General features: G+C 37.1%; 1 protein-coding gene and 1 long non-coding RNA gene across 4 annotated transcripts; both read left to right on the forward strand.

The window, feature by feature from the left end:
• Nucleotides 1-2028: 2028 nt before the first annotated feature.
• On the forward strand, nt 2029-18588 carry csrnp2 (cysteine-serine-rich nuclear protein 2). 3 transcript variants are annotated; one of them, XM_083520738.1, is made up of 5 exons: nt 2029-2772; nt 13967-14137; nt 15014-15276; nt 15612-15908; nt 17574-18588. In XM_083520738.1, the coding sequence occupies exons 2-5, from the start codon at nt 13981-13983 to the stop codon at nt 18435-18437; spliced, it is 1581 nt and encodes a 526-aa protein (XP_083376864.1). In that variant the 5' UTR covers nt 2029-2772; nt 13967-13980; the 3' UTR covers nt 18438-18588. The 3 variants fall into 3 exon arrangements, with proteins under 3 accessions (XP_083376864.1, XP_083376865.1, XP_083376866.1); XM_083520739.1 differs by having other exon boundaries at nt 2046-2772; nt 15729-15908; XM_083520740.1 differs by lacking the exons at nt 2029-2772; nt 13967-14137 and adding an exon at nt 14219-14722.
• A 1444-nt stretch (nt 18589-20032) lies between these two features.
• On the forward strand, nt 20033-20446 carry LOC310715052. Its single transcript, XR_014530217.1, has 2 exons — nt 20033-20130; nt 20179-20446. It is a non-coding gene; the product is annotated as an uncharacterized lncRNA (long non-coding RNA).
• The last annotated feature ends 1279 nt before the right edge of the window (nt 20447-21725 follow it).

Here is a 21725-nt window from a genome sequence, read left to right on the forward strand (position 1 = left end):
ATTCATGACGACCTCTATATAAACCCAAGTTTTAGCAGTTTACTGGTCTGAGGCATTTAAATGTGTCCTAACACAATGCCTAGGACAAAAGACATCAGCAATGATCTTACAAAAGGAACCTTATTTCACATGTAGAAAAGTTGGTTGCCAACCTTTCCAGCAAAATTCCGAGAGAAATTCACCCCATATTCAGACCAAACAATGCTCAGAGAAACTGTAAAAACCCCACAACAAAAAGACAGCGTTACCTTACAGCACTTATTGAGTTGGCCATGAAACTCTTCTATATACCAAAGATTACTTCAAGTTGTTGCTGCTACCAGTGTTTCTATGTTTCATTTCATGTGGAGATGCATTACAAACTTTTTGTTTGTTTTGAGTGGTTTGCAAAAACTTTTATACATGATTTTTATACTAAACTTTTATAAATGTAGCAATTAAGATTCTGCAATTGAGGAAGTGTTACTAAGTTGTGCCTTACTGACAAAAGTCTAAATGGCAAATTGATATAAGCAACAGTAAAAATGGCTAATAAGAGAGGCCTGGGAAAAGGTATAGCTCTGTGTACTGGCCTGTGTGTTTAGCCTTTGGTTATGTATGGTGTTTCTAAAACAATAAAGAGTTTTTCCATCCATTTCCATCCAACTAACAACAACAGAAGGTTGTTAGTTCAAATCCCAGTACCAGCTGCCACTGCTGAGCTCTTAAATTGTGTTATTGAATTTTAGCAAACAGCCCTCTCCAAGCTTAGGTCATTTTTGCCTGATATTTTGTAGATGTAAATGTTGGCTTCTTTATACTTACTAAAGTAAAATCTAATTTTCCACAAGGTTATGTGTTAGGCCCACTGCTTGTATCTTTATATATGCTACCTTGTTGTAAAACTTTCATAAACATTGGCATTAGGTTTCTTTTTTATTCAAATAACACACAGTTGTATGTTTTATCAAAGCCAGATGAGGACTATTGAGGAGATTCTAGGACCACATGTAGCTAGTCTTTTTGCCCTTTCTGTTTCATGCTTCATTCAAAAGTTTGTGATTTCAGTTGTTCATTTGAGGTTCATGTACAAAATATTAATAGGATAGCTTTCTTTCATTTTAGAAATATTTCCAAGAGAGAGAGAAACATAATGTCACTACATATAAGAAATATAATGCCACTGCACAAGGCAGAAAAACTTGTTTGGCTTGAATTATTTTAATACCTTACTAACCTGCCTGATCCACCCTTATGCCCTACTTCTGAACGGGCTTCAACTAAAATCACTTTAAATCACTTCGTCACTTGCTGCTGTTAATAAATAACCAAAATGTGCATCTTAAAGATACATGAGATTACTGTGGATTGTACCACTTTGAAACCATGAAAATGGCTTTAGACTGCAATTAATCTGAGCAGTGTGTTAATTTCAGACTACAGTTGGCAAAAACTAGTATTTATCACTGAAAAGTTGATATCAATAAAAAAAGTATTCATGCTAAGTGATATCTTTCACTTGTTCATTTTCATATTATTACAGTCACCCAGATGAGGAGGGGCTTCATTTGGAGTCTGGTTCCTCTCAAGGTTCTTACAAAAGCAGATAAAAATATATACAGGGAATTGTTCCAAAATACATATGGTGAAAAATAGAACCACTTCAAGGAGCACTATCCTGATTTCACAAAAATGAGAACAACAAAATTGAAGGCTGTTAAATGTAGGTCCAGACATATGATGGACACCCGAAAAGTGAAGGCAGCCTAGAATATCTGTACTGTAACCTTCTGAGCAGATTCATCTATTTATCTATGGTCGCAGATTGAATGTTAGTAAACATATGGTTGGAAACAGTGGATGTTGGTCATTAAACAGACTGTTAAAATGTATTTTTCATATAAGTTTTAGATTACCTTATTTCTCCATTCTAATAGCTCAGCTTGAGCTACATTTGAAAAATTTTTTCGAAGAAGTAACCGCATCGTTTCAGAAAAAGGTATTTAAAGTATTAAAGATTGCAAATGAGACTTCAATTCCCGGCAGTCTCCAAGGCAGGGTACATGTGACGTCACGCTTACTATATAACACTGCCGTGTAGCGTTACGTTCTCTATTGTTACGTTGTAAAAAAACCGGAGCATCGCGGAGGAGCCCTGGTACTCTGGCTAAAAAAGAGAGAGAAAGAAGTGTTGTTTTAAAACGACACCTTCTGTATTGGCTTAAGATGTTAATGTTCGCTTTTAGTTGAGGATAGCGTTGTTTAACACGCCCATTAAAGAAAGAAAATGGACTCGACCCGGCCTGCTCTCGGTTTTATTTCTATTATTACAGCCAGCTATTTGCTAGAGCAAACGTCTTCCTCGTTTGTTCGCTGCATGTTCTCGTAAAACTATAACCTTTTTTTTCAGTTTAGCAGACCGACATTATTGTGTGACGTGATATTTCTGTTTTAAGAGAATCCACATATTGCCTGCACCATTTAAGTCATTGCCTCATTCGCCTGCATCACAAACTTAAGTGAAATCTAACCTGAACAGCACAAAGTCCTGCATAATGGTCGCTTTGTTGTAGCCTAATATGTGTAAATGTTGCTGCCAGAACCCGGGCATTGCAAACCGGTCTTTCTGTTCTGACGAGACCACTTTGTCTGGGCTAAAGTCGCCTTTGTCTGTCATCTGCTAACCTTGTGGACCACCGCTGCATTTCCGCTAACAGTATTCCAAAAAGGAGGAAATACCGCCGACCCGAGCAGCGGTTTTACTTTCTGAAAGGCTTTCTGTTTGTATTGAAGGTAAGGAGTCTGATCAGGTTTTGTGTTTCTCCCTGGCTTGGCTTGACATGTAGCCTTGGCTTCGTATAACCTAGAAAAAGAAGCAAGAGCGCGATTGCCATCAGTCTGATTGTTCTGCACGCAAACAAATATTTGCCTTGTCATAGCTGCTGCTCTCAGATCCTCCAGCCTGCTACAACACAGGCTTTAACCCAATGCTCAGATCCACAATCGTGTCTCTCGTCACATACTGACTCGCTTTTTTTTGTCTTGTGCAGCTCTTGCTGCTTGCCACCATGTTGAACAGTGTTCAGTTCTCAGCTGTGGGTTTTTTTTTTTAAACACAGTTCCACAAATGCATCCAAATGGGAATTGTGGATGAAGTTGTTACGCGTCACGTCGTCGGCGTGGCTGGTTGGTCAGGAGAAAGCGTGACGTGTTCATGCGCTGAACACACGTACGATAGAGAGTCATAAAGGACCATTCTCATTTTAATTCAGTGTAGGTGTTGTTCAAAGCATGTGAACATATTACAGAATCTCAGTGTAGTTTGGGGGGGGGGGGGTGTTTTTCAGAACGTTTTTGGCGATGCATTTAATCCAACAGTGATTTAGGCAGCAGCAGGTACTTCAGAAGTGATGCGATTGAGGTCCAGGAAGTAGTGATAAGCCTTAGATGAATCACATATTCCTGTCATCTTAATTACCTTGTAAATTCATTATCTCTCTATGTATGTATGCATTTATGTATGTATGTAACATACACTCAGACAAGTGGTGAACTGGTCATTGGCAGTCAAAGCTCATTGATGTGTAGGTGTGAAGGTTGGCCCATGTAGTCTGATCCAACAGATGAGCTGCTGTAGCTCAAATTGCTAAAGTTAATGTTCAGTGGGTCAGGACTGTTTTGGCCGCAAAAGGGGACCAACGCAATATTAGGCGTGTGTGTGTGTGTGTGTACACATACATATACAGACTTTAAACCATTTTAGTATATCTTCTTAAGGGACAATAGTATAGAAATGTACCTTGGATATATTATAGAGTAGTCAATGTGCAGCTTCTATAGCAGTACAGATTTACTGTCCTCTAAAAATAACTCAACATACAGTCATTATTGTCTTAATAGCTGGCATCAAAAGTGAGTACACCCTAAGTAATAACAGCTGTATGTCGCTTAACCATGCAAAGCCGCATGTCCTATTTATCATGTTCATGTTTTTGTCTGCTTGACAGGACCATACCTGTATCTTATATTAGAGCAGTTAAAATGTTATGCTTTGAGTTCAATTCTCTCATACTGACCACTGGATGTTCAACATGGCACCTCATGGCAAAGACTCTCTGAGGATTTGAGAATTAGAATTGTTGCTCTCCACAAAGCTGGCCCCGGCTATAAGAAGATCAGTAAGACCCTGAAACTGAGTAACAGTACAGTGACCAGGGTCATACAGAGGTTTTCTAAGACTGGTTCCACTCAGAACAGGCTAATAGCATGAAATACTGGAACCATGTCCTGTGGTCTGATGAGACTAAGATAAACTTGTTTGGCTCAGATGGTGTCCAGCATGTAGCATGTGTAGTGATGCCCTGGTGAGGAGTACCAAGAAAATTGTTTCTTGCCTACACTCAAACTTGGTGGTGGTACCATCATGGTCTGGGGCTGTATGAGTTCTGCTGGTACTGGAGAAGAGCTGCGGTTCATTGAGGGGAAAAAAGGATTCCAACATGTACTGTGACATTTTTAAGCAGAACCCTTCCTTCAGAAACTGGGCGAACATCAGTTTTCCAACATAAAAACGATCCCAAACACACCGCCAGGATGACAACTGCCTTACTGAAGGTAAAGAAGATGGATTGGCCAAGTATGTCTTCAGACTTGAATCCTATTGAGCACCTGTAGGGCATCATCAAGCGGAAGGCAGAGAAGCATCCTAACATTCAGCAGCTTTGTGATGTCATTATGGAGGAGTGTAAGAGGATCCCTGCAACAACCTGCTAGATAACAGAGGTGCTCCCACAAAATATTGATGCAGTTTTGACATGTTCACTTAGGGTGTACTCACTTTTGTTGCAAGTTATTTTCTTATAGGTACTACCAATTTTGTGATCAGCAACTTTTCGTGCCCTTCACAACTATATTTCTTGGCCACACCCATTATGATGAATGCTACCTAATATTTATTGTAATTGTAAAACATGAACGAACAATTTCTTGTTCCTAGTCACCCAAGTGTACTGAGAATTGTAAAATATCAAAGGTAATACACTACAAATATATTTTACTCATCAATTCATAGAAGTAGCAATTATAATTATTTATTAAATATATTTAATATATTTAACTTTGTTTTGATAACTGTATTATTGCAATTATTTGATATCCATGTGAGTATTTTTGTAAATTTCTTGAACAAAAGTTTAAACAATAAAGAAAAATTCACATCCTTATTTGCTCATATATATTGTAGCATCTCCTATTAAATATATGGTCAAATTAATGGCAACATGTACAATTTCAAACAATAAAACATGACCGCATATATGGATTCCTCACGAGCTAGGTTTCCAGGACTAGCAGATTTCATGTCAGGTCATTCTTTTTCTTGTTCACAATTGATGTTCTAAGTGAAAAATCAGAATGAAGAAATGAGATGGATTTCAGTTTTTACTAATAAATGGATATGTGGAAACAATAAGGGGGAAAGTGCTGAAATGATCAATAGACTTTTTTTTGTTGAGGGTGCATGCTCAATTTACTACATTGAAAACTCTCTAAGGATAAGTAATGATGGTCTCCTTTAATAAGAAATTCAGAGGAACGCATGCCCTTAACTATAGTATACTATAGAAGTCAAGCTATGTGATCGAATGTCAAACAGAAAATCCAGGATTAATTGAAATGAAACCAGCTGTGTCTATAAAGTGTATGCAGAGGAATAGGCATCCCTGGCCATAACACATGGGTTGTTTATAGAAAACAGCTAAATCTCCTGTTCAAACAAATGGGATGGAGGGGCTTGTCTGTGAACTGCCATCTTCAAGGTCCGTGGCTTTGCTTTAAATGAACCCACTCTATCGTCTTGGCATCAGGTTGTTGTGCAGAAAGTTGCTTTTGTTGTTTTTTCCTACCCAGAATCACCCTCAGTATGGCAAAGTTTGGTTTCTGTTAACCCAGAGATTTTTTTTCCGTTTGCACACAGGCAATATTATCACTCTGCATTATAATTTGAACACTCTTGTAATAAAGCTTACATTTAATTAAAAACGTAACTTAACCACAACAAATCAGTTTAAGTGTTTAATAATGCATATACCCCCTTTGTCAAACTGACTCTGTTCATTTGAACACATTGTAGTTAGAAAATAACTGTTTCTATGTGTTTAGTTGCATAAAGTCTTGAAGTTTTATTATATTATATGCAAAGTGGCACTAAAAGAATGGATGGTATTTGGGAAGGGGCGGTCGAACCACCTTTGAGTAGTTCAGAGGTTTTAGTTGTATTTTTTTATTTAAAAAAGAAAAGAAAAAAATGCCGTTGAGCATTTTATTTATTTGTTTTTATATTTAAAGAAATAATGATTCCGGTGTTACTGTCAAATGTCTTTTACGTTGACAGTTATGCGTGATGGGGCAGTACTCCAATGGGTGGAATTATTTAGTAAAATCCCGTACAATAGATGAGCTGAAAGTTGCCATTCACGAAGAAATTGCCAGAAGAAATGTTGGTAAGTGCGATGCAGAGCATTGAGGAGAGGCTCCGGATGTGTGTACAGCAAGTAGGACACCACCTTTCAGATATTAACTTTTGTAATTATATAATCAATGGTTACCTATTAAAAGTGCATTTATTACAGATTGTATCTGTTATTTAAAAACAAATATATTGAAAATCAATGAAGTTACACACGTTTGATTATGTGCGTTCTTTTTGCACCACCCTGTATAATCTATAGCAAAAAAAAAAAAAAATAGAATGAAAGTTAGGACCTGCCTAAAAACAAACTTTAGGTTTTCTGAAAGCTCTTCTCTGCTGATTGGTCCAATAGGATGTTATATTGTCTTATTTTTTTTATACACATGTAAACCATAACATTAAAACTATGTGTATAATATTTTTTGGGTTTCTCTTGCGCAAAAAATTACTCTTTGAGCCATGGGCTGCATAACCTCTGGAGGTGTGCAGTTATTTGGCACCAGGATGTTGGCATCAGATCCTTTTAATCCTGTAAATTAATCCTTGGATCGGCCAGCACATCCCACAGATTAAGATCTAGGGAATTTAGATGGCAAGTCAAAAACCTAAACTCCCTTTCATGTTTCTCGAACCATGCCTGAACTTTTTTTGACAGGGTACATTGTCGTAGTAAAAGATGCCACTGCTATTTTGGAAAACTTGTCGTGAAGAGGTATACTTGATCTGCAATAATATTTAGGTAGATCAAAACAATATGCGCATGAGAGCAAGGATCCAAGATTTCTCAGCAGAATATTGCACAGAGCTTCACACAACCTCTGGGTGCTTTCCTTCTTACCACTGTTTACTCTTGTGCCATCTGTTTTTCAGGTTTCCCAAATATCTGATTCAAAAGAAAATGTGATCCAACAGACCAAGTCAACTTCTTCTATTTCTTTACTGTCTTTTCTAATCCTCATTTGCCAGTTGTAGGTACTTACAATGGTGGACAGGAAACAGCATGGGCACTTTGACTGGATTACATCTGTTTTGACACCTTTCAGTCATAGCAGGAAACTTTTTCAGCAGTTTGTGCTACAATAGCACTTTTGTTTGAGGTATTAGCCACTCTACACAGGAAGCCACCAACCCCCCCAGACAACCCCTCTCAACCCCCCCAACCCCCTCCAGACAATATTTTCTTGTTTAAGTCATTTAGCTCTTTATGGCTTACACATTTAATTGCTTCCAATGCCTGAACTTCAAGAACTTAAATGTTCATTGCTGCCCACTCCTACAGGTGCCATTATATGAGACAATGTTATTCACTTCACCTGACAGTGGTTTCAATGTTTTGGCTGATCTTTTGTATGTGTAGACAGTGTTGGAATATTCCGTATTGATCATTTATCCTAGTCAATAGGGAAATGTAGAAAATGAAAAGGGTGATTTGTAGAAATCAAAAATAGTTGTGAAATGACATCTAGAAACGTCCTTAAGACCGCTCTAATGTAAACTCAAAGGGATTTTTTGTTTTGTCATTATATATTCATCACATATTATAAATAAATACATCCTACCTGAATATTATTAAACACTGCAGTATGACACATTGCACATCTACTCTTGCCTGGCCTTATTGATGGCAATTCAAATTCTATGTCTGAATAAGTTTCCATGAATTTCTTGGGTCTTTGGAGTGCAGTTTCCATCGGTTGGCACTAGACATTTAAAGTGTAAGATAATTGTGTGATGTTCCCAACAATACGTTATTCCGAATGTTCAGCATTATCATTTAATACATAGTCATAGGTTTCTCCATTGTACCTAAAGTGAAGAAACAAGAAAAAGGTAGACCCTATAATTATTAACATGTAGAACACTTTTTAGCAACAATAAATTTTAACAGTAAGTTTAAACAATAAGTGATAAGTTTAACAATAACAATATGTTTATCAGGAGATTGTTTTGGTCCATTGTTTATAATGTTGTTTTATATCATGGATGATTGAGTGCATTTTAATGCATGGTTTGATCCTGCCAAAGGATCTCGGTGGTGTTGAGGTTTGCACTTTGACTGGGCCATTAAAACACCCTTTTTTCCTTTAAACTTTCAGCTGTAGATTTACTGGTGTACTTAGATCACTGACCTGTTGCGTGACCCAATTTCGGCCCAGCTTAAGCTGCTGGAAGGATGACCTCACACTTGTCTTGAGAGTATTTTGGTACATGCCATTTTGTTATGCATTTAGATACGATTTTTGAAAACTATTATTATTGAAAAAAAATGTTTATCTGTCATAATTTTTTTTGCAAAAAAGGAGCGGCTGTTTTTTTTTTTTTTTTTTTGCTCAAGGTAGACTCAGTTCTTTTATCTTAAGAAAGGTTGTGGAAAATTTGGTTAAATTTTGGGGAAAGATTGCTAGCAATATCACTAGCAGTTGTTTATTTATAGAATTTGTCATTTATGCCCTGATAGCTGAACACATTTAAAGGAGAGTGGCGATTTTTCCCATGAATATATGTTTAATATAGCACTGTGTTATTTTTTTTAGCCGGTACATGCACATGTTAATGCAGCATTAACACTATTATTTATTATGAATATAATATTCACAAGGACTGATGCTGGTTGTTGCATATATCTTGTTACTGTTTACACCATATTTTTATCATTCTGTTGAATCCTGTTTAATTTGTGGTTTCAAAGACAAATCTATTTCTTATTTTAGTTGACGAGGTTGTAGCTTCAGTGGATCTTCTGACACGATCATTCAACATCTCGTATTTTATGTTAATTGTTTTGGATTTGAGGAAAACTGCAATTAAGGGTCAGGCAAGATAACTAAAAATTACACATGAAAATGTTTATTGGAGCAACTGAGAAAGAACTACATGTGGGTGTGAGACACCACCATATGATCCGTAAGAAGAAACAGGAAGAAGCTCTTCAGCTTTGGTTAAAAACTCTTGCTCTTTTCACCTTTTGGACCAGAGCTTTATGGAGGAGCGCTGATGCTCAAACGAAAACTTCTTGACTGTCTTGTCAGGAGAATTTTAACACAGAGTGTGTGAATGAAAATACATTTCAATGTAATTAGCTATTTGTTGATAGCCGAGTAGTGTCTAGTGTCCCTAATCAGCTAATGCAGACCAAGATTTCAATTTTGATATATCTATGATGCCGGCTGGCTAGCAAACTTATATTTATCAATGTCTGTTTATTCATTACCATAGCTTGCCAGTGCAAAGAGTTACACTCATAGTTCTTAATAAGTGGCCAACGGTTAACAAATATAAATGTTTTCTATGTTAATTTCTGTTTGGGTTGAAGTACAATTTTTTTTTTTTTTGCAGCATATGAACAATTTTAAATAATCACAGGACTTTGCTTGTTCTTAAATTGAAGTATTATCACATTATCACCACATTAACAGCTATAAGGCATTTATTTTACTTACTAAATGCTGAAGACTTGAAGATGTTTTGCACAGAAAGGAGAAATCCACAGTATTACTTCCACTTTTTAAAATAAGGTGAATGTGCTCGTCGATATAGAGTCAATCCACTCTGTTTCCTTTCATCTTGAATATGCCTATCATTTAATCTATTGGCAAAAAAATCCATTGATTGAATCACTTGGTCATTCAGTAAATTTAGATACTCAGCTAGCTTCGTTTTATGCCGCATAATTTTGCTGAGCCTAGACCTGGCCAGTTGAAGCATGACCAGACCATAACACGTGTACAGTTGGCACTATGACTGGTGCATTCTTCATTGTTCCTTCTTACCCTAAAACACCCATCACTTTGGAGAAGGGGTAGACCTGGGCTCCACATGCACCATCATTTTGTGCATGTGGAAATGGATTGATTTGGATTGACTTGATTGCATGGGTTTACACAAATATACATGAATTGTACATATATTAGGAAACCATTCTGAGCTCGTGTTAGGAGTGCGCTTATTCATGGGGATGAGGCTGGGCTTAGTTCCAATAAAATGTTCTCAGGAGGCATAAATCCTGTTGAGCTGAAATGTGCCAGAGTGCATGTTTGGGTTAATCTTTAAGTAGACCCAATTTACAAAAAAAAAAAATAATAAATCTATGGTCAACCGTTAAATCATTGAAGTTGAAAGTGACAAGTGGGTCCAACTTGTAATTGCTGCTGTGATTCACACAAAACTTTTAAGGCATATTTGAGACTTTTAAGCCATTGTTGTTCATAGAGATAAATCAGCTGGAAAGCATTAATAGTGAAATTATTTTTGCCATCTAATGCTTTGGTTGAACAAATTTAGCCCCGCCACTCAACTTTATAACAGTAATTTGCAAAATAGATTTTTGGGGCTAAATATTAGATAGATGCTAAATATTTATATGAATTTTTGGTCATGTTTACAAAATTGGTGTCAGAGTCCAACATTCTGATAAAAGCATAAAAAATGGCCACAACATTTTAGTTGTAACTGAGGACTGATCAAATTGATCCACATGAAACTGGAAACACGACAAGCTAATTCAAGCTAATACCTGAAAGCTTGAAAAACATTTGGGCTATATATGCCAACTAGGTGGACTTAAGTTTTAATAGCTGCTCCTAAGAAACCAAATGTTAGATTAAACGGAAATTTGGTGATCCTTATTTAATTAGAAAGAAACAGTGGCAGAGCCAGAAACTGATTTTTGCATGGGGTGCTCATTCTAAAACTACTAGGTCATTTTAAGTGCCTACAGCACAATAAACAATAATTAATTGCATTTGTTTATATATAATGTGTGAGTTGACACAAATATGAAATAGTCATTATTTACACATCCTGTTGTCGCATGTTTATGTGACTTTAATCTGTGAAACTAAGAAGGAAATGTGAGGGAGAAAGTTAAACATTCTGCTTAGCATCCTCTTTTGGGTTTCTTTCATGAAAGTCAGTATGTTCAAAATGATCAGGATTGTGCCATTATGACAAATAATTAAATAAGATCTTAAAGACATGTTCAAGATAAACAGCAAACGAATGGTGGTTTGGATACATTTCAATAAATGTATTTTAAACAATCTAGCAAATGTTTTCATGAAAATATAAACATAAAACCAAATGGCTTAATTTCATGTGTTAATAAACTTTAGCATTCTATTCAACTTATGTAAACCTATATTCCATACTGAATTTCACATGCATGCCTTGGATAAACATCTGGTGGTTTATAAAACATTAAAAATTATCAAGGATTTTATATCATGATCTTCCCTATAATGGCCTGTTTGCAAATGAAGCATGGAACTTCTCACTGGCCTGTTTAAACGTGTGCTGCAGATACTTGCGAGAGCAAATGTTCTACTAAGTAGCATGAGCACAAATCTTACAGTACATAAATATTTAAATTGTATTTAATTGAATTTCATTTTTATTTGAATCACACTTTAAACAATGAACATTGTCTCAAAGCAGCTTTTACGCAGATTATTTGGTGATAAAGAATCAATAAGAGGTTTTTCATAAGTGTACGTTTGTCCCTGATGAGTGAGGTCGGTGGCGACTGTGGCAAGGAAAAACTCCCTGATATGGCATAAGGAAAAAATCTTGAGAAGAACCAGGTTCAAGAGGAAACCCATCCTCATCTGGGCCATTTATTACAGTTAACATTCTTGAGACGTGCAGTGATCTTAAGCCAAATCCATCCTCAAAGCTCCTGTGTTACTTCGTAATTTCATGCACAGAGTGGCCTTCATTTAAAGAGAACCTCATCCAGGTGCAAGATAATCATTAATGATGCTTACATGAAAAAAAATACAAATACAAATAAAAATTGGAATTATAACTGGATTGGCAAATAGGATGGATTATAGGATGGACGTTGTTTAAGCCGCGGGGTTTAAAGCGTGGGAAAAAAGTAGTGGCTTATAGTCCGGGAAAAAACGGTAATTAAGTAAAATGTATAACTGACTCAGAAACAGTAAATACTTTCTATTTAGTTGTATATTTGAACACTTTGTAAACTTTGTATTTTGTGTAACTTTTACCAATTTGTTTGGGCTTGTTCTGTGATGTGTTATAAAATTATTATAGACCACACAGATCATCAATACTAGCATGTTGTTATTTTTTAAGTACAGCATATTTAACACCTACAATGAGGCAGATTACATGCCTACAGTTATAACAATTATAGCAGACATCAACAGGCCATAGCAGCTATCGTGCAGCGATGTCGGTCTAAAAGTATCTCTGAACCTATATCTCAATGTCTGTCTCAATGTCTGAATGTGAAAATTGGCCCGTGCTGCACCATGTATGGTGCTATTATGCTTTTAATTGCAGCCTGTTTGGACTGTGTGACATGTAAATGATTTTAGAATTTTAAGTTGAGCCTTTACTAGCTGTAGCCAGTAATTAATCTATGAAAAGTATGATCAATGATATATCTAACAAGATAAAAAAGGCTAAATAAATCAAATTAAACTAGTATGTAGACAAATATCAGTATTTTAAAAGAACTTTTGCACACCTTTTGGAGGTAATTTTAAATCCCCCATGAGATGATTCTTCTTCTTCTTCTTCTTTTTCTTCTTCCGGCTTCTTCCATTAGGGGTCGGCACAGCGGATCATCCATCTCCATACCCCGCCTGTCCTCTACATCTGCCTTTTTTAAACCGACGACCTGCATGTCTTCCCTTACCACATTCATGAACCTCCTCCTGCGCCTTCCTCTTTTCCTTCTTCCTGGTGGCTCCATCCTCAGCATTCTCCTACCGATATACCCCATGTCCCTCCTCTGCACATGACTAAACCTTCTTAATCTCGCCTCCCCCACCTTGTCTCTAAAACGTCCTACATGCGCTGTTCCTCTAATAAACTCATTTCTAATCCTGTACATCGTCATCACCCCCAACAAAAACCTCAACATCTTCAGCTCTGCTACCTCCAGCTCAGCCTCCTGTCTTTTACTCAATGCCACTGTCTCTAAACCATACAACATCTCAGGTCTCACCACAGTCTTATAAACTTTTTCTCTCACTCTTGCAGACACTTTTCTATCACAAATCACTCCTGCCACTCTTCTCCACCCACTCCACCCTGCCTGCACTCTTTTCTTCACTTCTCTAACACACTCTCCATTCGTTTGCACTTTTGACCCCAGGTACCTGAACTCTCCCACCTTCTCCTCCCTGCAACCTCACCACTCCACTACCCTCTTGCTAGACTTGGGGACTTTCATTCCTCTTCTCTATAGCACGTACCTCCACCTCTCCAGGCTCTTCTCAACCTGCTTTCTACTCTCACCACAAATCACAATATCATCCGCAAACATCATAGTCCACGGAGACTCCTCTCTGACCTCGTCCGTCAACCTGCCCCATGAGATGATTATTAATCTTATTTGAGTATCACAATTTTGAATAAGTACTATTATTGGATGCACTATTCCTTCATTAATTACTGCAGTCATGCCAAGTTAACTTGAATGCTACTGTTTTTATTTGCTTTGTGGGTTCATGAGATGTATGGGCTAAGTATGTATGTTATGTTTTTCAGAACATCAAGTTTCCATGGAGACAGTATCAGCTCTTGGCCTAAAGCGCAGATTTGAGGAGGTGGACAGCAACTCACCATGCTCTACGCTCAAAGAATCAGATGATGATGTCTCAAGCAGTGACAGTGTGGATAGCTGTGACAGTCTCAATGCCCCCTGCACATCCCTCACACGTAAGGGTCAAAATTCAACACACAGCTGCAACATTAATGCACCAGGACCTCATCAGCAGTTTTGCTTTTTGGAATGAGATTATAGGTCTAGCCTTATCAGAAATATATTCAGCTTAAAAATTAAATGAGCTTAAGAAACACTGCAATGCATAAATGCACACTGACAAGGACATCAGTTTATTGCAGTCCTTCATACTATGGGCAAATTGAATAGGCAAACAACAGGACAGAGGGACACAAAATAGTTTATAGACTCAGGACAAAAAAAATATGCTTGCCATTTTCCATTTTATGTTTTTGTTGCAAAACATGGCAGTGCTGTCAATGCACAAAATGTTACGTTTAAACCTCAGCTGACACATGATCAAATCTAATTCCATTGACTCTCTAAGGCAAGGCTTCTTTCTGGATCAACTCTTCCAACTACTTCCTCAGTGGTACTTTTAACTGCTTGTGTATTTTTAGCACAGATTTTTCTGGTTTATTTATTTACACACAGATCTCCTGGAAAATTAAGGAATTAAAAAAAAAAAACCAACAAAAAAAAAAGAAAACAAAACAAATCCTGCGGATGACCAATTGTGTGTATGTATATGATATTGTTTTTAAATAGTGCTATTGTGATGAAATATTATTCAAGATATGTTATCTGTCAAACAATATGTAATGATAATATTGTACAGTGCATGGTACCTGTGTAGTGTTTTTAATTCATGTTTTTAGTTTAAAAAAAATCACAGCAAACATTCAGATAGATACAATTAGTAGGTATGTCAGGATAGCGTAATTATTCTTGAAATAAAATGGCAAATGCAGTCTCTTCATGCAGGAAGCCACCAATCTAATCACTTCTCTCTTTTTTCTCTCTTCTTGTAGCCACCTCCATTCTTAGGAGGCAAAAAACCTCTCTGGGCCATAAGCGTGTGCGTTTTGATGCAGTCACAGTTTACTATTTCTCTAGAAGGCAAGGCTTTACCAGTGTTCCTAGTCAAGGTGGCAGCTCATTGGGGATGGCACGGCATCACTGTGCCATACGTCAGTACACTCTGGGGGAGTTTGCCCGAGAGCAGGAGAGCAGTCACCACCACATCCTACGCCAGCACCTGCGTCAAGAGAAGCTGAATGCTCGGAAGATGAAGGTTTAGACTTATTACTCTTTATTACGCTTTATTTAAATTAGTTAATGGATTTCTGATTTTCAGGAAAGTTAAAACCTTTTATTGTAAAGGAAGGAATGACTGAACTTTTTACACAAAAAAGTGAATTGTGGGGTACTGAGCTTCACTATGAATGTGTATTATTCAGCAGCTTTTTGCAACCTGTCGATTCTGATGTAAATTGATCAGCAAGAAACTGTGTTATAATACATATGGAGAGTGTGGTCATAATTCCTGGCCACTCCTACCTATTTGTTTAGTAAAATCCAGGTAGTGTAGTCTTTAGTGTTATGACTGAGTTTAACTTCAATCCCCAGTTGACGCGGAACGGCACAGTTCATTGTGCCCAGGCTGACCTGCTGACACTGGATGATGTATCTGATGAGGATCTGGATGTGGAGGGTGTCGAGGTGGATGATTGTTTCTTCCTACAGCCCCTGCCTACCAAGCGGAGACGGGCACTCTTGCGTGCCTCAGGTATTGCCCGTATTGATGCCCGAGAGAAGGTGGAGCTGCGTGCCATCCGCCTGTCCCGTGAGGAATGTGGCTGTGACTGCCGCTTTTACTGTGACCCACACCAATGTGGCTGCAGCAGAGCAGGCATCAAGTGCCAGGTCAGAAATGTGTGTGTGTGAGCTTGTGTGTGAGAATGTAATGCACTCAATGTGTGGTGTGAGGTGCTAGCTTTTCAACCAATAAGCAAGGCACAGTAGTTAATCTAAATATTTTTTATTAGAATAGCATCATTCTGAGTTTTTTACTTATGACTTTTCACTTATGAGGTCAAATAAAATTGTCTGTATGGTTGAGATTCTAAACAGACCTGCTAAACATTAAGCATTTAATTTGATGTCAAATAAGACCTAAGCCAGGAAATGGCTGTTTACTTAACCCCGAAATGTTCTATTCTTTCGAATAATATGACTAGTTGTCGAATAATATGACTAGTTGTATCAACAGCTGCACTAAGGTCAAGCAACAAAAACAAGCATACACAACCCTGATCAGAGACACTTACCACTTTACTCAGTTGCTAAATTTGTGTGTTTTGGTGATTAAATTCTGACTGACACGCTCCTTATGTAGGTATGAGCATAAAATGCTGTGCTCTAACCCTTTCTAAGATCATGGAGATAAATGAGAGGTTTCCTTCTTTGTTCTTCAGGAACTTAATTGAGAAGTAGCACATAGGAAGATCAACCCCATGGTCATCCTCCTGTAAATATTCCTTTAGTTTAATTCCATGTTTCTTTTAAACACAATACATTAAACTCCTGAACAGCAATGGTTTTGTTAACAATAATCCCTGTAGATTTAAGAGTTGTAATATTTCCAAGTTGCTGGCTGTGCATTCAATATGATCTGAGTAATATGGCCCTGAGTTTTTTAACATTTTTGTTGGGAATGGGCACCAACATCGTCATCTCAGTGCTGTGGAAGCTGAATGACGATGTTGTGCAGATTAACTGGGCCTTTTCTGAGACTATGGTCAAAGCTGCGAGAAATGAGAGCAGGATACCATCCTTCCCCCTACTGCCCATCCTTGCCCTCGAAACTACTCCAGTTTACTATCAAACAATTGGCTAATCTAAGTGACATTTTACATGCAGTAAAACAGATTTATGTGCTAACTTTTCTTCAAAAGGCTTCTCTGTACAAAGTTAAAAGAGTGAATATATGAATGTTTTGGTGGTTTTTTATTTTCAAAACTGAAAGCATGAAAACATATATTTCTGTGGCATGTGCCTGACATCCACATTCATCTCTGGTGTATGGTTTAAGTTCAAAACACACAAGAAAGAAAACTAAGAAAATGTTTTGTTTGTGCCAGTTATTATTTTCTGTGACTATAACCGTTAACATTTAATATGAGACATCAAAGGGTTGTGCTAGTTGATACTGACTATATACAGTCTAATCAGCAAAGATCTTCTGGAATTATCAGTTAGAAGACGTCTTTCATAAACAATTTCAAGTTTACCAGATTGCTGTTAATAGTGTAGATTAAAATTAATGTATTAAAATATATATATTTTTTGTGGTTTATTATTTGTTATTTATATTTTAATTTTATCATTTATATTTTTCATTTTCACTTGTCTCCATGTCGTTATCCCAGGCGAAGTGGATGATACTCATGCAATTTTTCTTACCTTGTATATTACACAATGTTGCCAGCATTCACTGTATATTAACACCCCCCTTTTTAAGGACTTTAAAGTAAATGTCTTTTTGTGAGTTCTTATTTTCCCTCTTTCTGTCCCATCTCTTTATCCCAGGTGGACCGTGTGTCTTTCCCATGTGGCTGTTCTCGAGATGGCTGCCATAACGCAGCAGGAAGGATTGAGTTCAACCCAGTCCGCGTTCGCACTCACTTCTTACACACAATTATGAAGCTTGACCGGGAGAAGAGACATGTGCCAGGCTCCATATCTGCAGAAGAATATGGGAAGGAAATTGGGCTGAAACCCAGTCCTTCATGTGCCCGCTTTTCATTGGACTCTGGAGTAGAGATGAAGACAGAAGGCTCAAACGAGCAGGATCTCCTAGAAGAGCACTGCCTGGAGCATGAGAATGAGACAGCAGTGCTCCACCTGCAGAGTGCAGAAGAGCAAGAAAGGAGAAGGGAGCAGGGGGAGGAGTCTCACCCAGAGGAGGTGCAGAATCCCAGTCCAAAAATATGTCTTTTGCATGAGGAGCTGAGCAGCCAGGAGGAGGTTGAGAATATGGTTGAGGTAGACCAAATGTTCTTTCAGAACACTTTTCCAGGAGGAGCAACCCTGCTATGCATCAAGGAGAACCAAGAGGATACTCACAGTTTGAATGAACAAGCTCCTGTCCTCTATTATCAGATAGACCATGTGGAGACAGCCACATTTAAGACAAATGACAAGCAAGAAGAGGAGCCCCAAGATGGACAAGTAGAAGGAGAGGCCAGAAACAAGTTTCACAAATCTCAAACCTACAGGCAGGATCAGGTTGAGAGCTCTACTTCTGAACAACCTCATCCCTCATGTCTAAAAAGCATTAAAGAGGCTGAATTGGGCCACTCCAGCTCCGAACATGGCCCAGGTGGCACAGAGTTTCAAGAGACTTGCCCATTAGTTGAAGAAGATGCAATAAAACTTCCTCCAGAAGTTTAGAGCCTGCAATGCTGCATATATTTTGCACAAGATATGTAGTGAAAATCAAGACAACCAACTCAGACTGAGAGATGTGAACAGTTGCTGACATTGGTTTGTGTTTAGATATAAGCATGCACTATATTTGATGTAGGACTTAAAAAAAGAAAAATTATTGAAGAAAAAAAATAGAATAATAAATTATTCATATATATATATATATATATATATATATATATATATATATATATATATATATATATATATATATATATATATATATATATATATATATATATATATATGTATATGTGTGTGTGACATAAACATAATAATAAAAATAAGTAAAGAAAGAGGAACGACTTGCTTGCTCAAGTTGGAACTTGAGGGATTTCGTATTTATTTCTGCTGCAGTATCAATTCAATATTTGGTACTGGTGGAAATTGTGGCCTTTATGCCTGGGAGCACACCGGATGGGCTAGGTAGGTCTTTGCAGCTTTGCAGATGCCTTGATTTTTCAGTGTATTAACCCACTGATCCAATTAGAAAACTAAACATAAACTAGTAGCTTGAAATGCTTCACTTGTGTTGGTGGGATTTTAGTAGTGAAGGTGAACAAGGGTCCCTGTTAGCCACCATCTTTATAAATAAAAATGACTCTGGAAATACTTGGTTTTGATGTACTGTATAAGTGTTTGCTAATACCAAGCCTCCAAAAAGAGAATAATGCACATTAGAGACTTAAAGTTAAGCAGCATGATAAACAATTGCACAGGTATTAAATTATATAGCCAAATGTTTGTGGACACCTGACCACACTGATATGCGGTGTGATATGCCATCTCCAAACTGTTACCACAAAGTATAACGCACACAATTGTCTAGAATGCCTTATATTTTGTAGCAAAGTTTCTTTATACCAAACATGTACTGTCGAACTTTAAACATCAAAAGTTTGAGTGGTCTGCACTTCAAAACTCTGAATTCAAGACCACCTAACACCTGTGGGATGATGATTGCACCCCAGATTTCCTTTTGTGACCGCAGTGCTAGTGCTCATGCAATGCTTTTGTGGCTTAATTGGCAAATCCCCACAGTCACAGTTCAAAATCTAGGGTAAATCCTTTCAACAAAAGTGGAGGTCATGTTATAAACAAAGACCGACAAAATCTGGAATGGGATCAAAAGCCACATATGGAGTGCGAGCCTCATGTGCCCACAAACCTTTGGCCATACCGTGTGTTTGCAGCTTTTCATTGAACCAATCACAGATCTTAGAGCAAAGGTATGAACTGGTGTCAAATGAATTGTTTAATTTTTTCTTTTTTGGAAGCTGTTCATTGGATACAAAGAAAAATGTAAAAAATCATTCAAGTTAAAAGTTGAGGTTCCAAAAATCAAAATACATTTGATCAATGAAAGAAATTGTCTAAAAAGAAATCTAGTAAGAAATGATATTTAATACAATTATTTTAACATACAGTAAACACAGTGTATTTATAGTGTAGATTATTGCTAAAATGTTTCAGTTAATTTATCTTATTATAAATTTAGGTTGTGATACAAAGTCCTGCCAGATGTAGACACTGCAATTTAAGTAGCTAACACTTGCTTTCAGTAATTTCTTTATCTCTGGGCATGAAGTGGGATTATACTGGATGGTGCATCATGAAGCACCATACAGACACACCCATTTACACATTCATTCACACCGTGGCAACATTTAAAGGAGCTAATCTACCTGCATACATGTGACTACAGACAGCACAGGTTCTGAGCTGAACCGATTGAACCGGGATGCTGGAATTTAGAGGCAGTAATGGAGAAACTAACTAAACTAAGATCTCATTATTTAGAACTAAATCATAGTAAATATTCATAATAAAAGGCTGTGAATTTACAGAATTGCTGCTAGAAATATGCATTTCACTTATCAAACTTTTGACCCTAATAAACTTCACAGAAATGTATTGCCTTTGACATCACTTCACATTATCTCTAAGGTCTGTGATCATTTATGTATTACAAATATAGTGATTTAGCATAGAATATCTCAATATGTTTTATTCTTTCCAGATTTATTGGTGGAAAGGGCAACTATGATTTCCACTTTTGTAGTTAAGAAGATTCCATACATCTAATTTGCACACCATGTATGTGTGGATTGATGAAGATTTTCTTTGTTTATGCCACTTAGGTGTTTCTTTGTTCCCAAAACCCTGATGTAGATCTAGAAATGTAGAATGTCCAGCTGTCGCTATGGAAACTTGAAAAAAGTCGTGACTTGTTGCTGTGCCAGCTTTGGACACCATTTTTTCATTACAACAGTGCATAGAATTTTGTTATTGCTGGCTAAATGGCAATATTATACTGTAAATCTGCAGGTTTTCTCAATGCTGTGCAATGCTCTAAGCAGATTTTACACTTGACAAAAGAAAATTGTCAGCTTTTTTTTCCTATGCCTTGCACTGTTGATGGACTTTTTGACACTGACATCAAGCCCTCTAAAATTCCAGTTGAATATTATTTGTATTGTGCTTTTAAAGTAGACTTGCTGCAGCAAGATTTTATGCAGTATTATACAGTATACCAGTAGTCTCTTGAAGAAAACATACCCGTGCTGGTTATATTAAAATAAAGAGCCGTTTGGATTAGATTAAGGTGTTATTTTATGTATGTGTAAAAAAATTGTGTAATAACCGAGAAGAAGAGGTGGTGTTACACCCGAGAGAAATTGAGTGTGTCTATGTGAAAGTTTTAGCATTATATTCATAAGAATGTGTATTGAACTTTGTATGATGGGTTGTCATGTTCAACAGGTGCTTTGTGTTAGGTTTACATATTAGTATGAATGCTGCATAAAGAATACATTTCCTGGTCACAGACACATGATCATATAGCTCTTAAACCTACACTACGTTTTAGACAGCACTGCAAACTCTTTGTCCACAGGAGGTTTAATCGTATAAAACGCTCATTGTATTTATTCTGCTTCAATTATCCATATAGCTGTGCATGGATAATAGTGAGTTTTTATTTCAATTTACCGCTCAGAACTCACTGTTGAGTAACTTGACTAAAGTTTATGACCTTTGTGATCATATAGAGCTATTGCTTCATTTCACAACTGCTCCTCGAAACTGTGTTGAGCCGAGCATCACATTTTAGGCAAAAACTGCAATAATAACCATTTTGCAAATGACTAATCATAAGAGAGAATATTCTTGCTTTGTACTGTCATGGTGTAACTGAAAACAAAACAAAGTTTTTTTGTTGTGTTTTGCCCTTTACTGTGCATCTTGTCTTCG

Source organism: Silurus aristotelis (assembly GCF_946808225.1).
Source record: "Silurus aristotelis genome assembly, chromosome: 19".
In the NCBI taxonomy this organism is placed as follows: Eukaryota; Metazoa; Chordata; class Actinopteri; order Siluriformes; family Siluridae; genus Silurus; species Silurus aristotelis.

Bases quoted from the DNA above. Each gene is read 5' to 3' on its own strand.
- csrnp2 (XM_083520738.1), top strand. From the start codon at position 13,981: ATGGAGACAGTATCAGCTCTTGGCCTAAAGCGCAGATTTGAGGAGGTG. The intron at 14,138-15,013 runs GTAAGGGTCAAA...CTCTTCTTGTAG, and splicing joins CCCCTGCACATCCCTCACAC to CCACCTCCATTCTTAGGAGG. The intron at 15,909-17,573 runs GTCAGAAATGTG...TCTTTATCCCAG, and splicing joins GAGCAGGCATCAAGTGCCAG to GTGGACCGTGTGTCTTTCCC.